The sequence below is a fragment of the Strix aluco genome, chromosome 6 (genome assembly GCF_031877795.1).
Source record: "Strix aluco isolate bStrAlu1 chromosome 6, bStrAlu1.hap1, whole genome shotgun sequence".
Classification (NCBI taxonomy): domain Eukaryota; kingdom Metazoa; phylum Chordata; class Aves; order Strigiformes; family Strigidae; genus Strix; species Strix aluco.
In genome coordinates, this window is record NC_133936.1 from 26597413 (window position 1) to 26611671 (window position 14259).

Sequence of the window (14259 nt, forward strand, 5' to 3'; positions counted from 1 at the left end):
ATATGAATAGAAAAATTTGTCATAGTAATTTCTTCATAAAATAAACATTATTTCCTTAGTATAACTGTAGGTGCTTATCAGTTTTCCAGTGGATCCTGCCCTGGTAATGGTCATTATGTCACTTTCAAAAAATGTGTTTTAATCTTTTGTTATATTTTTGCATAATTGTTTGTTCTGGTTTGAGTTTGGCTTGCCTGGCATCCTGCTTGAACATTCACAGCAGTAGGTGGCATTTAGATATAAATACCTAAACTAATTCCCAGAACACTTACCTAGAATATCTTGGACAGGTATGTCTGATGTTGCAGGACTTGGTTCTGACTCTCCAGCAGCATTTACAGCTTTCACCCTAAATCGGTATTTTCTGAGCTCTTTCAAGTTGGGAACAACACATTCACAAGTAGGAAAGAGTTTGTCTCCTTCATTCACCTTCTTCCAGTCAGTACTACCTTCATCTTGCATTTCAACAATATATCCCTTTATAGGACTGCCACCATCCTTTTGTGGAGGCTTCCATGCAAGAGCTACAGATGATTTGGTTTTGTCTTTGACCTCTGGGCAAGATGGTGGATCAGGCACAACTTGTAAAAAAAAAAAAAGCAAGTAAAAATTACCTAACAGTTAGTGTCTGCCTATATTTTTCTGAATAGTTTCTATAAGAATGCAAGTATTTTTATTTTCTTCTGTCATACATAGTGTATAATGCTAGAACATACATACAGATATTACATATATTATTAAGAGATACTTAAGGTACAAGGCATAAAGATTGAACTCTAACAATAAAGAAAATAATATAAAAATCTGATTCTGAACTCAAGTTTATCTGGCACTGTTTGTATTGATGTAATCACAGTTTAAGGTTCATAAAAGAGGTAAAAAAATTAAATTAAAGCTAATTATTTTTAAAACAGTGAAAAACAGAGTATCAGGAAACTACTTTGTGTCAATATATTCTTTTGGGTTTAAAGAAAACAAAGCATTGGAGTAATTTCATTAAAATCAATATAAATAATAGCACATTTTGGTTCTGGTGTGATGTAGTCCTTAAAATAGTCATACAAATTATATACTTACATATGGGATCTGCTGCTAAGGCAGGATCTGATGGTTCACTTGGAGGACCAATTCCAGCAAGATTTTCAGCCATAACTCTGAACTGGTATTCAACACCTTCAGCCAAACGAAGCACATTGTACTGTAGACCTTTTACTGATGGTTTTGTTACTGGAGCCCTGTTAACACGTGACCAGTAGACACCTCCCACCTCTCTCTTCTCCAGCCAATAACCAGTTATTGGGCTGCCACCATCGTTCAGAGGAGGCTCCCACGTCACCAGCATTGATGATCTGGTGCGATCTAAGATTTTTGGCTTTCCAGGAGGTCCAGGAAGGCCATAGGGATCCTTAATAACAACTTTTTCTGAGAGGCATTCATCACTTATTCCATATTTGTTTACAGCCCGGACTCTAAATTGATATTTTTCATTTGTTGCAAGATTCCATACCTGAAAAATAAGATTTAAATCAATACTTGGCTACTTTCAGAATAAACTTATTTGAAGTTATGCAGCAGTTTTCGCTTTAAACTCTGTCTTGGAATCTCTTTGACATACCTATGCTTATGTATTACACAGCTGCATGTAATGCCTTAGGGATATTCTTACTTCATGTGCATAGGACCAAACATAAATAAAAATGTCATTATGTTTGGTTTTGCTGTTGGCAAAGCTATCAATAATGCTGGGAAATGGAAAGGAAGATGTCTTCTAAACTCAGCTGAGATTAAGTAGCAAAAGAGAACAATTTCTTTTGTTTTGTCACATGAGGAAAACACACATACATAGATGGGCAACATTCATCCAGTAATTCTTGAGTCTAAATAGAGCACGAGCACAGGTATCTATGCAAGTAGCAGTTTTCATTAGATGTGCACTATTATTTTTTATGTATTCATAAAGATATTTTATAAATTACCCCAAATCTTCTCTCAACAGCACTTTTGGAGACTTCTTCCCACTCTGATTTCTTCCTACTAGCATCACGTTTCTCAATAATGTAATGGGTAATTTCACTACCACCATTATCAAGAGGTGCATCCCATGTTAAATAGCATGATTCTGCTTTAATATCAAAAACAGCAAGATTTCTTGGTGGAGAAGGACGATCTGTATGGAAGTAATGGAGCATAGAATTAAATTAAGAAAAAGGCAGAGCATTTTATTAGCTGTCATTTTATTCAAATGTCGCATCCTTACCATACACTTCAACATGCACATTGCGGAATGCAGTGCCAAGACGATTGGAAGCTCTCACAGTGTAAGTGCCTTTATCATCCCTCACTGCTGCAGGCAGAGCAAGTTCAGTTTTTGCCTCACTTCTAGATACTTCTTCCTTGGTTATCTTAAGTGCACTGGATGTTTGGTCAATTAAAACTTCATTCTTGTCCCATTCAATCTTTGGCATTGGCAGACCTGTCACATCAGCAGGAATGTTAACTGGTTCTCCTGCCTTCACTCTGATAGTATCTCCTCTCACAGCCAAGCGTAATGTAACAGTTGGAGGTACTGAAAACAAGAAAAGAAATGACAGAGTAAGGATGGAGATGAAACAAAGAAATTGCCTTGCAGTGTTCTGAAGATATTTGTATGGATTTCTTTCAAGCAGATATACCTTCATCATCTTGTATAACTACATTTAGGGGCAATGATGGTTCGCTTTCTCCTATAGCATTGACAGCTTTGACACGGAATTCATACATATGAAGTTCATCAAGGTTCTCAACGAGAAGAGATGTTTTTGGACAGAGCCTTGCATTAACTCTTTCATAGTCTTTTGAATCATGTCTCCTCTTCTCAACAATATATCCTAAGACAGGACTGCCACCATCACTACGCGGAGGCTTCCAATCAAGGGTAATGCTTGACTTTGTCCTCTCTGTGTACATGAACCTCTCAGGTGCTGTTGGAGGACCTGTTAACACAGATAAATCATAATGAAAAAAGCATTAAAAAAATAGAGAATTTTTAACCATATGAGTACAGTAGCTCTGGCTTTTTAAAGCTATAGCTTTAGTATGCAAAGTACCTGAGTATGGTCATGGATAGTATAAAGTTTCTCATGTATATGGATAAAAATGTAACTAGTAGTGTCTCAGTAGACAACACTACATAAAGAACCATAGTAGTTTTACAGAAGTGATTCAGAGATCTGACTGAAGTAATTAATTTAAGGCAGATGCCTTATCCAGGTAGTAGAAAAGTAAATACACTTTCTGTATAGAAAGCAATCCTCACAACAATACTGGTTTATCAACCTATAATTAAAAATTGTTTTTAAAACCCCATAACATTAGTCATCTCACCTAGTGGATCAACTGCAAGAATGGGTCCTACTTCAACAGGTGGACCAGTACCAAACTTGTTCTTGGCGCTAACACGGAATTTATATTCCTGCCCTTCAACTAGACCTGTAATATCACATTTAGATCTCTCTGTGTCTATAGCTAGTCTCCATGTGTGCATTTTGGCATCCTTCCGTTCAACAATGAAGCCAATGATATCACTGCCACCATCATCTTCAGGATCAGACCAGTTAAGCAAACACATCTTTCTGTTTGTGACCACTGGCTTTAGGTCAAGGACTGGCCCGGGAACATCTGGAAAACAAAATCAAACAAGTAGGATAAAGCCCAAAGATTATCTCACCATAAGAAATGCTCAGTTGATTTCAGAAAATATTGTCTTACCAAATACTTCTACTCTGGTTCCTGCAGATTTGGAACCACTGCTGTTGGTAGCAGTAATTACGTATCTTCCATGGTCTTTTCTCAATGCATTCTTAATGGTTAACTCAGATTTTGTGCCAACATTTTCAATAACAACTCGATCTTTGTCTAATTCACCGTCCTCCACAGTCCATGCAATGGTGGGAGTAGGACGTCCAGTCACAGTAGCAGGAATTTTAATAGTTTGCCCAGCCATGATCTGAATGCCTGCTTTGACAGAAACATCCAGCTCAACAGTGGGAGGCTCTGCAGAAGAGAAACAAACAGTTCATTAGTTCAAGGGAGAGATTAAAACAACAAGTTTTAAGCAGCTGGACATTTCTTGAAAATAATACAATTGCAATACCTTTAGGTTCTGCGACTGTTGTGGGTTCAGTTTCACCGGGTGGTCCTTCACCAGCTGCATTAAGTGCAGTAACACGGAGTTTATAGTCTGCACCTTCTCTGACTTCTTTAACAGTATACTGTCGAACCTTAATGGGTTTCTCTGTGCAACGTGACCACTCTTTTACTCCCACCAGTTGTTTGTATACATGGTAACCAGTGATATCTCCACCACCATTGTACGCAGGAGGTTCCCATTCTAACTCAATAGAAGTTGAGCTTGTATCAGCAACCCTTGGGATCGGTGGACCGGGTGGCACTATAAATAAATAGGTGTAAATCAAAGTTAAAGGCTATGAATCCTATTCTGTCACCTGTCTGCTATTAGCTTCTGCTAAACTACTTACTTATTGGGTCCTGTGCAGTTTTTGGATCTGATGGTGGACTAAATTTACCAGGGCCAGCTGCATTTTCAGCACATACTCTAAAGATGTAGGTTAATCCTTCCAGAAGTCCTTCAACTTTTATTTCCAGAGCATTCACAAGGTTTCTGTTGACTCGAGCCCAGTGAGTACTATTAATTTCACGTTTTTCAATCCAATATCCTATGATAGGGCTGCCATTGTCTTTTGGTTCATTCCATTTAACCAACATACTGTTGCTGGTAACATCTTGCACATCAGGTTTATTAGGTGGATCTGGTGGAGCTGAAAAAAAAAAAATTGCAATTTTGTCATCATTGCTGTCTTTTCAGAGCTTACTCAAAGCTAAGAGAGAACTAGAATATGAGAAATGATTGATTTTAAGTCATTTATGGTTCTTCTACTCTTTCTTAGAAACTTTGATTCCTAACTGCAATAGTAGTCAAACTTGCAGTGGTTCTCTCTTTTGGTAAAACTATTAGTCTATTGAACACAGAGAATGTCAGTATCCAGGTGAGTGTTTTAAGTATAAAGTTTTATGACAGTGATTGGCATTCTTATTTCTTTATTATTGAAATTAGAATGTTTTCAATATTTCCCTTTATTTCAATTGTTTAAAATGTCCAATAAATAATAATTGCATTCCTCAAGTTTCCTCTGGGAAGCATTCACATAGATGAAGCTGAGTGTTCTAAGAGTCTGTGTAGTTTTACACTGGTTTTCTGAAAACGTATTTCAAAATAAAAACTTACAGAAAGGATCTTTTGCTATCATTGGTTTTGAAACACATGGTGGCCCTGGTCCAACTCTATTTTCAGCAAATACGTGGAAGAGATATTCTTTTCCTTCAATCAGTTTTGTTACATGGAATTTGCAATGTCTGAGTGTTGCACTGACAGTGACCCAGCCCATTTCAGCTTTTGTGTTGTCTTTCTTTTCCAGTACATAGTTTAGGATTTCACTTCCACCATCATCAAGGGGAGGCTCCCACTTGCAAATGACAGAATTTTTCCTCACATCTTCAAATACAAAGTTGACTGGAGGCCCAGGTATATCTGTTAGTAAAGCAAGAAAAATGATGAGTACTCATCTTGTGCACTTCTTACCCAACATTCTGAACAACTAGGTGTTTTTGAGGACATTCATTACATACCTAACACATTGACTTCACATGAAGCTTTTGCAACACCATGATCATTTTCTACTTTAATTGTAAATGTGCCATGGTCAGCTCTGATGGAGTCACGAACTGATAGTACAGACTCTCCTTCTTTATGGTTGTCAATACTCATACGTTCTGGCAGTGAAAGCTGGAAAGGCTTCTCTTCCTCAACTTCACCCTTCTTCTTCCTTGTATATGTTGTTACTCTCTTTTTGATTTCCTCTGGTCTGACAACTTCATCATTCCTCAGCCAAGTGATAGATGGATATGGTGACCCTGAAATATGTGCCTCAAGTATGATCTCATCACCTCTCTTCACCTCAAGGCCAGACTGTAGGTTTGCAGCCAGGAAGACTTTTGGAGCCTCTGTAATAACACAGAATGATAAATGGAGAGTAGAATCTTCCAACATGTTTGAGAATGTATGGCAATTACTAAAATCAAATAAGCAATTCATACCAATAGGATCCACAGCTTTCACAAAAGGAGTAATCCGAGAAGGCTCACTGATGCCAGCAGCATTCTCCGCACGAACACGAAACTGATATTCCTTTCCTTCCTCAAGACCTTTAACTGGATAAGTTAACAGAGGTACAAGATAGTCATTGCATCTCTCCCACCTCTCCTTGCCCTTAGCGAGCTTTTCTATTATGTAGCCCATAATCTTGCTTCCACCATCAAACAGGGGTGGTTTCCATGTAAGTGTTACTGATTTTGATGTTGGATTATGGACCTCAAGGTCAACAGGAGGATCTGGAGGCTCTGTGAAAGAGTAGCAAAAGAGGGATCATATGAGAAAAGAAAGTATGAAGATTTTGGTTAAAATTCAACTTACTAGATTAATTAGTAGCAAAAACTGCTTACGTTTTGGGTCTTCTGCAATGATTGGGTTTCTTAGTTCAAGATATTCACCTCCTCCAATCTTATTGACAGCTTTAACACGGAAGTAATATTCACTGTTTGGGATAAGATCTTTGACTTGCCATGAAAGCTTATTTTCACCAGACATGACTGGGATATATGTTCTACGACCAGCTTCTCTGCGTTCCAGAACATAATGCAGAATAGGAGTACCACCATCAAAGTCTGGAGGTTCCCAGGATACTTTGCAAGAATTCTTTGTTACTTCGCTTGCCTTAATGTCTTTACACTGTCCAGGTGGACCTGTTGTAAATAAGAATAACAAAATTAGTTAACTAAATAGATGGGAAACTGTATTCCTACAAATATGAAATTATATTGCATTTCTTTGTAGAAAGCAGACCAAAACCACAAATGTTGGCTACACAGCATATATATAGGAATATATGTTCCTAAAGGTGAAAAAATATTCAGAAGTTTTATAGGGTTTTTTATATTTATGGTGACTATTCATAATAATCAGGCTTTGAGCAGCCATTGACTAGTTAGACCAATTGGGGTAAAGTGGTTTTTTTTTGTGGGATTTTGTAACATTAATGCCTTTACGGCAATCTACATGTGTCTGAGTTGAAGTGATTCCTCCACATGGCAGAAAAGGGATTTTTCTAGTCCTTTCTTCTGTCAGCTGCAGGGCTCAAGTGAGGATAAGTGTATTTCTCAGCATGGAAGAAGCTTATTTACCTATGACTTTGACATTGACTGAGCCAGTTGTTGATGCCAGTTTGTTCTCCAGTGTGATAGTATAAACACCAGCATCAGCATGAACACTGTCTATGACTTCGAGCAATGCAGAGGTGTAGTCACTCTTCATTGTTGTTCTGTCACCAGCTTTCAACTCTTTGCCATCTTTGTGCCATGTTATAGTTGGGGATGGAACAGCTCTGAAGGGTATAGGGATACGTAATTTCTGTCCTTTAACAACAACAATGTCACGAGTTTTTAGATCAATGGTTGGATTACCTGTAAAAGTAAGTATAATATTACCAGAAAGTTGCCAAACACCATTCTTTTTTCAGTTGTGCAGATCTGAAAAAGAAAGAATTTATTCTTACAGTCTGGGTCCTTGGCAACAACTTTTTCTGAGATGTCTGATGGCTCACTAGCTCCAACAGCATTGACAGCTCTGACTCTAAGCACATATTCCTTGTCTGGAACAACACCTTCCTCCACTTTACATTTTAAATCTTTTATTGGACGGGAATTGATTCGCATCCACTTTTCTGTTCCTGCTTCGCACATCTCAACATTATACCCAATAATCGGGCTTCCACCATTCTTCTCAGGTGGTTTCCATGCAATACAAATGTGTTTTCGACCTGCATCTGTGACATGCAAATCCTGAGGAGGTGAAGGAGGACCTGCAGAAATGGTAACGAATTGTGTCATTTTTATCCCAGAACATCTGTTCTACAAATCCATACACTGTATATTATACTATTACTTACTTATGGGATCTTCAATATGAATAAGGTCAGTTGGTTCACTGGGATGACCACAGCCTGCTTCATTTTCTGCACGAACCTGGAACTGTACATCTGTACCTTCAATGACATCAGTCACTCTGAAATTGCAGTCTGGACCAGCTGTCTTGCCAGCTTTTACCCAGCGAGTGGCTAGTTTTTCTTTCTTTTCAATAACATATCTGAATAAATAGGGGAAAATACTATTAGGCACTTGAAATATGAACACTTCAGACTCCTTGCTCAATAAAACAGATAAAGAGAGATTAGCATAGTTTGGCCAATGGAAAAGTAGAGAAAGTCAGGGGTGACAGATTTAATGAAATTTACTTCACACATCAGCCACTTAATCCTGGTAGTCCTGGTAGGTCTTGGACGTAACGGGGCTGACATTACTGACAGACCCAATTCTGAAAGCCAATTCCTGAATTTCTGCTGTGTTCTCAGGTTTTAGAGAGCTGTAGAGGTAAAAGAACTTCCATGCTATGCTTGTATCCTTGCTAGTTTGGATCTCAGTGGTTAGTCCACTGAGAATGTTTGTAGATGTTATCTGTGAGTTACTCAGCTGTCAAAATTATGCCTATGGTAGGCTATGGGAAAGTAATGCAAATAAAGTGACATGTTGCTTCAGGCAGACCTCTGTAGTTGTCAGTTTGTTTAAGATCTGCTTACTGTGATTGGGAAGGAGAGGAAAAGTGAAAATATAAAGAGGAAAAATCTAACTGGCATTCAAGGTGAATTTCAGAGGACAGATACTTTAGAAACCAAAGAAAAGGACAAGTTAGAAGCAACCCAAAGGAGTAAAACTGTCTGTTTGAAAAGTGTAATAAAGAAGCGAATGAACAGAAAAGAGATGAGGCTTCATCTTAGCTGAGTGTATACAGTTTGAATGAGAAAGTAAGTCAGAAGGAAAATATAAGAATATTACTTGGTAGATGGGTCTAAGTGGCTACAGCTCTGGAGGCACTGGAGACTACGGTTGCATTAAATTTTTAATATTTTATATATACTTCAATTTAATCTGATTTGATTAGATGCTTTTTTGAGGATGTTGACACACATTCATTTTTCAGGCACATTAGGTGATTCATATTTGCATAATTTCCACATTTTAAAACCAAACACTTGATTACTTTGACCATGTGGCTTTTTTTTTTTTTACATCCATCCACCTCTTTTTCATATGAAAGGTGTCAATTCAAAATGTAAACATTTTGAGAGAAATGTCTTCATTCATGAAAAGATCTTAATCTACAGGAAACACTATACAAACTTAAAATGACCTTACCTTTGAATCGGTCTGCCACCATCATTCTTAGGTGGTTCCCATTTCAAATCAACATGGCCTTTTGTCACTTCAACTATTGTAAGAGCATATGGAGGCCCAGGGGTTGCTAAAGAAAAAAATACACACATTAGAAGAATAGGAATCCATTATATTACACGTGAGCTGTTTCTACTGGTCACTCAGTAAGCAAATCTGAAACTTACTGAAAGTATCTTTAGCAAGCACCGAATCTTCAATTTCACAATAATCACTCTGTCCAATGGCATTTTCAGCAGCCACACGGAACACATACAATGAGCCTTCCGTCAGTGGGCTCACTGTGTACTTGGTATCTTTCACTGTTGTATCAACTGTCTGCCAGCCTTTTCGCCTTACATCTCTCTTTTCAACAATGTAGTTGGTAATTGGGGAACCCCCATCTTTTTCTGGTACTGTCCATTTAAGATCTGCTGTGTTTTTAGTAATATTAATAACCTCAAGCCACCGAGGTGGTGAAGGAGGATCTGTAAAATATAAAAAGAAGGTAAAATAAGCCCTAATTCCCATCAAAGATCTTGGAAGACAGGGAATACACCAAAACTATTAAAACTTTCTATTTTCTTAGCTGAAGCAGGGCAGATTTTATTATTTCATAAGCCTTCCAAGAGTTCACTTGGTAACTACAGAGATAGCCAGACATGGGGCTTTTTTAAAGACAGAGACAGTGTACTTGCAGTAGCAGCACATTCTGAAACTATACTCACAGAGCCTCTCCTTGCAGAGCACAGGGTCACTGGGTTCACTGGGCTCACTCTCGCCAGCCTTGTTCACAGCTCTTACACGGAATGAATATTCTTGTTTCTCCATAAGCCCTTTGAGGAAGTGTTCAGTTGTGGGAACTCCTTCAGCTACTCTCACCCACTCATCTGTTCCGGTCTTTAGTAGTTCAATGACATAAGATTCAATCTTTGCCCCTCCATCATGTTCTGGCTTTGTCCAGTTCAGGAATAATGACGTCTTGCCAACATCTTTCACAGTTGGTTTTCCAGGAGGCCATGGTGGATCTAGACAGGAGTGCAATATTAATTATGTAATTGAAAACAAACAATTTTTTGTTGTTGTTAATTAAACTGCTGAACCATTAAAATTGTGTTTATTGTACCAATTGGGTCTTTCACTAGGATTGGCTCTGTTTCCTTGCTTGGTTTTCCAGGTCCTGCAAGATTCTCTGCCAAGACACGGAACTTATATTTCTTCTTATTTGTAAGACCTTTAACTCTGGAAATAAAAATTAAGTTTGATTAAATGAATTCTACACATTAACTCATGCCTAAAACATTATTCTCTCTACTCTTCGCACTACAGTTTACTTGGACAATCTGAAAATACCCAAATTACTGCTAATGATGTTTTAGGAAATGGTGAACAAAATAGGTATATAGTCCACAGTAAAATGGTGCACCATGATACAGAAAGTAGTATTTTGAGAGACCTTTTGCATTTTCCCATGTTCCATGGTTGTTTGTTAATACAAGTATCAGGAGACAAAAATTCCAGAGTTTTTGCAAATTGATACTTGAGATGGCTATGTCTGCTATTTTATAATGTCTTATGAATAATTATATTGCACAGAATTTATTAAGCATAACATTAAAAAAAAAAAGAGATGATTCACTCTTCTGTAAAGGCATTCTTCTTTAAAACTAATTATCAAAAAAAGTATACCACCCAATGTTAGTTAGATCTAAAGTTATGGAAGCAAGGTAAAAAGAGTAAGAACAATGTAAGACTTGTTTAAAAGGCTACTGTCACATTTTTATGTCTCTGTGACCTATTTCAGACTAAACTGACTAAAGTCTTACTTGAATGTCGTATCTTTCACCGGCATTTTATTGCATTTTATCCATTTATCCTGCTCAGGATCATATCTTTCAACCCAATAGCCAGTTATGGGGCTGCCACCATCTTCATCTGGTTCATTCCATGTTAAGGTCACGGAGTCTTTAGTGACCTCTGTAGGCTTGAGACCTGTTGGAGGGCCTGGTGGATCTGTATAAATGAATAAATTTTGAAAAAAAGAAAACAAAAAACAGAACCATCACATATATGTTTTCTTTTTCTTTGTTAAGATATTGTAAAAATTTAACATTAATTGAATTAACTAACCAAATGAATATTTTGCAATGATGGGGCTACACTGTGCTGGTTCCCCGATACCATACATGTTCTCAGCACTGACTCGGAACACATATTCTTTATGAGGAGTTAAATTGGTAGCTCTGAATTTTGTATCCTTAATAGTTGATGACAACTTGTGCCATATTTCACTATCTGTAGCTCTTTTCTCAAGGACATAGTTGGTAATTTTAGAACCCCCATCATCTCGTGGAGGATTCCATGTCAGAAGGCAGGATTCATTTGTGATTTCTGATACATCAAATGCAGCTGGTGGGCCAGGTTTATCTGTAGAGGACAAGATGTGAATGTTAATCTTTTGCTCGCATACCTCATTATGTTACTACTAATGATTTTTATACACATAAAATACGCATACCAAGAACATTAACTTCAACAACAGCAGTAGCACGTCCACTGGAATTTACAGCTTCTATAATATAGGTTCCACTGTCACTCCTCTTACTGTCTGTAATAGTGACTGTAGAATGATTAGGTTTGGTTTCAATGGTGATTCTGTCGTCAGGTCTTAAAATTTTGTCAGCCTTGGTCCAAGTAACCTGAGGCTCAGGCTTTCCAGTTACTTTAGCTGGCAGCTCAATTTTAGTTCCAGCTTTCACAGTAAGTCCAGCAAGAAGTTTCACATCTAAGAAAATTTCTGGAGCCTCTGATTTAGGAGAGAATAAAAACATTGTTAGAGAAACACTATTTCAGAGACTGATAAAAATAAAGTGGCTATTGTAACTCAGTGATTGAAGTAATTACCTTTTGCATCAATGGCCTGAATATCATCTGTTGGCTTACTTGGCTTGCTAGCTCCTATTCTATTCAAAGCTTTAACCCGATATGCATACCACTCTCCTTCCTTGAGTTTTGTAACTTCCATTCTGTTTGTTAAAAAAAAAAAACATTCAGATATTTAAAGTGGTGAGGATGGCATAGTTAGTTGAAGGTTTATACATTCTGATGTTAATTTACTTACTTTGTTTCAACAACAGGCTCCCCACATATCTCCCACTTGTCTGTGCCACGTTGGGATTTTTCTACCAGATAACCTTTAATGCGGGCACCACCATCATATTTGGGAGGCTCCCAGGTGAGGAAGATTCCTTTTGATGTCGGATTTCTCCATTTAACATTCTCTGGTGGATCAGGCACCGCTATTAAAAACATACAGGGTCTTAGAAACCAGTCTAAGGAAGATTTTTTTTTACATCTTATTTTGAAGAAAATCAGCATGATTTCAGAAACACAGTATCAGCAACAATGTGAAACAGTTGACTCACTTGCTGGTGCTGACATATTTACAGGTTCATCAATATATGCAGGTTCTCCTGGGCCACATTTATTGCATGCAGAAACTCTGAATAAATATTCTTTTCCTTGGATGAGGTCAGGTACAGTGAATTCTTGGTCAACAACATGATCCATAACCTAAAGAGAAGGAAGGCTTCAATGTATTTCTAAAATTTATTTCCAAAGAGCAATTACCAAAATAAGACACAAAATTCAGTAGCACATGCGGAAACAGTATAATAAAAAGAATTTGAAATAAGAATGAACTTACTTTGTTCCATGTTTTCCGGCTTACTTCACGTTTTTCAATTATATAGCCGGTAACTGGACTTCCACCATCATCTTCTGGAGGTTCCCATGACAGCTGCACTGTGTTCTTGATTATGTCTAAAACTTTAAGTTCTCTTGGTGCACTTGGACGAGCTAGAAATCACAGAAATTGTCTTCATTACTTTGTAATCGGAGTTTGACAGATGATCTCTTATGTAATCTATCTGCCAGATTTACATTTCTTAGTCATTCTTCCTTAAACAGCAAAGTTGGATATTTAAAACCAGAAAAGAGTTATTCTGGAGGATGGATTTCTAGTTTTTAGTTATATTTTAATATTCTTGGTTTACCAAAAGTTGTGTGATTTCACATTATTACCCTAATTAGATTTTAGCAAGGCAAATATAGAATGTTATTGCTAGAACATATACATATCCACTTACCAATGACATTAACATTAATTTCTCCTGAAACAGATGACACAGGGTTTTCTAATGTTAAGGAATAAATTCCCTTGTCTGGACGTTCACTTGGAGTAATTACTAGTTCTGCAAAGGAGGCAGTCGTCTTCATTGTTACACGATCACCCTCTTCTAAGACTTGGTCACCAAAAGACCATGTGGCAGTTGGCACAGGGTAGCCAGTGATAGGAACACGGATCTTGATTGGCTCTGGAACAATAACTTCCAGCCCATCTTTAAAAGCACTTAGGTCCATTGTAGGTCCAACTGGAAAAAATGGAAAATGGATTTGATGAAGTAATTTCAGATGCTCTGAATATAGCTAATAATAGCTGTGTTGAGAGGCTGATTCTGACTGTATGTCAGCCTGCAGGTTGGAGCTGTCTCTCTCTAGCTGTGAGTTATCACTCCCTACCTCTCCTGGCTAAAAGTTTTTTTAGAAATAAGCGAGATGATAAGACAGTTTAGCATTATCAAGTAGGAGATCTAATTTACCCTTTAATACAAAAACTTTGTATTGTTTTGATTTTTGTCTTTTTTGCCTTTGCCTTTCTCTCCTTCTGTTACCTCCCACCTTCCACAAAACTAGGTCAGGAGACAAAAGGTCATGCCTTGTTCTTCAGGCAACCTAATAGGTATCTCCCTAATAGTAGAGCTAATTATCTTCAGAATTCGTAATGGAGGAGAAATAGCTCAGAATCTCAACAGTCTAAGG

General features: G+C 37.6%; 1 protein-coding gene across 1 annotated transcript in view; it reads right to left on the minus strand.

Moving 5' to 3' along the window:
- Positions 1-14259, minus strand: part of TTN (titin) — a 242809-nt gene that overhangs the window by 68668 nt on the left and 159882 nt on the right. The window contains exons 199-226 of the mRNA XM_074829250.1: positions 13527-13811; positions 13085-13236; positions 12804-12951; positions 12500-12677; positions 12283-12404; positions 11897-12184; positions 11509-11805; positions 11205-11391; positions 10505-10620; positions 10107-10406; positions 9567-9866; positions 9364-9469; positions 8061-8257; positions 7668-7973; positions 7297-7575; positions 6559-6858; positions 6154-6456; positions 5686-6060; positions 5285-5587; positions 4518-4817; positions 4133-4429; positions 3748-4032; positions 3364-3657; positions 2673-2972; positions 2258-2566; positions 1977-2167; positions 1078-1507; positions 273-581 (exon numbers count right to left, since the gene is read on the minus strand). Coding sequence (XP_074685351.1) covers positions 273-581; positions 1078-1507; positions 1977-2167; positions 2258-2566; positions 2673-2972; positions 3364-3657; positions 3748-4032; positions 4133-4429; positions 4518-4817; positions 5285-5587; positions 5686-6060; positions 6154-6456; positions 6559-6858; positions 7297-7575; positions 7668-7973; positions 8061-8257; positions 9364-9469; positions 9567-9866; positions 10107-10406; positions 10505-10620; positions 11205-11391; positions 11509-11805; positions 11897-12184; positions 12283-12404; positions 12500-12677; positions 12804-12951; positions 13085-13236; positions 13527-13811 — 7257 coding nt within the window. The remainder of the gene's footprint in view (positions 1-272; positions 582-1077; positions 1508-1976; positions 2168-2257; positions 2567-2672; positions 2973-3363; positions 3658-3747; positions 4033-4132; positions 4430-4517; positions 4818-5284; positions 5588-5685; positions 6061-6153; positions 6457-6558; positions 6859-7296; positions 7576-7667; positions 7974-8060; positions 8258-9363; positions 9470-9566; positions 9867-10106; positions 10407-10504; positions 10621-11204; positions 11392-11508; positions 11806-11896; positions 12185-12282; positions 12405-12499; positions 12678-12803; positions 12952-13084; positions 13237-13526; positions 13812-14259) is intronic.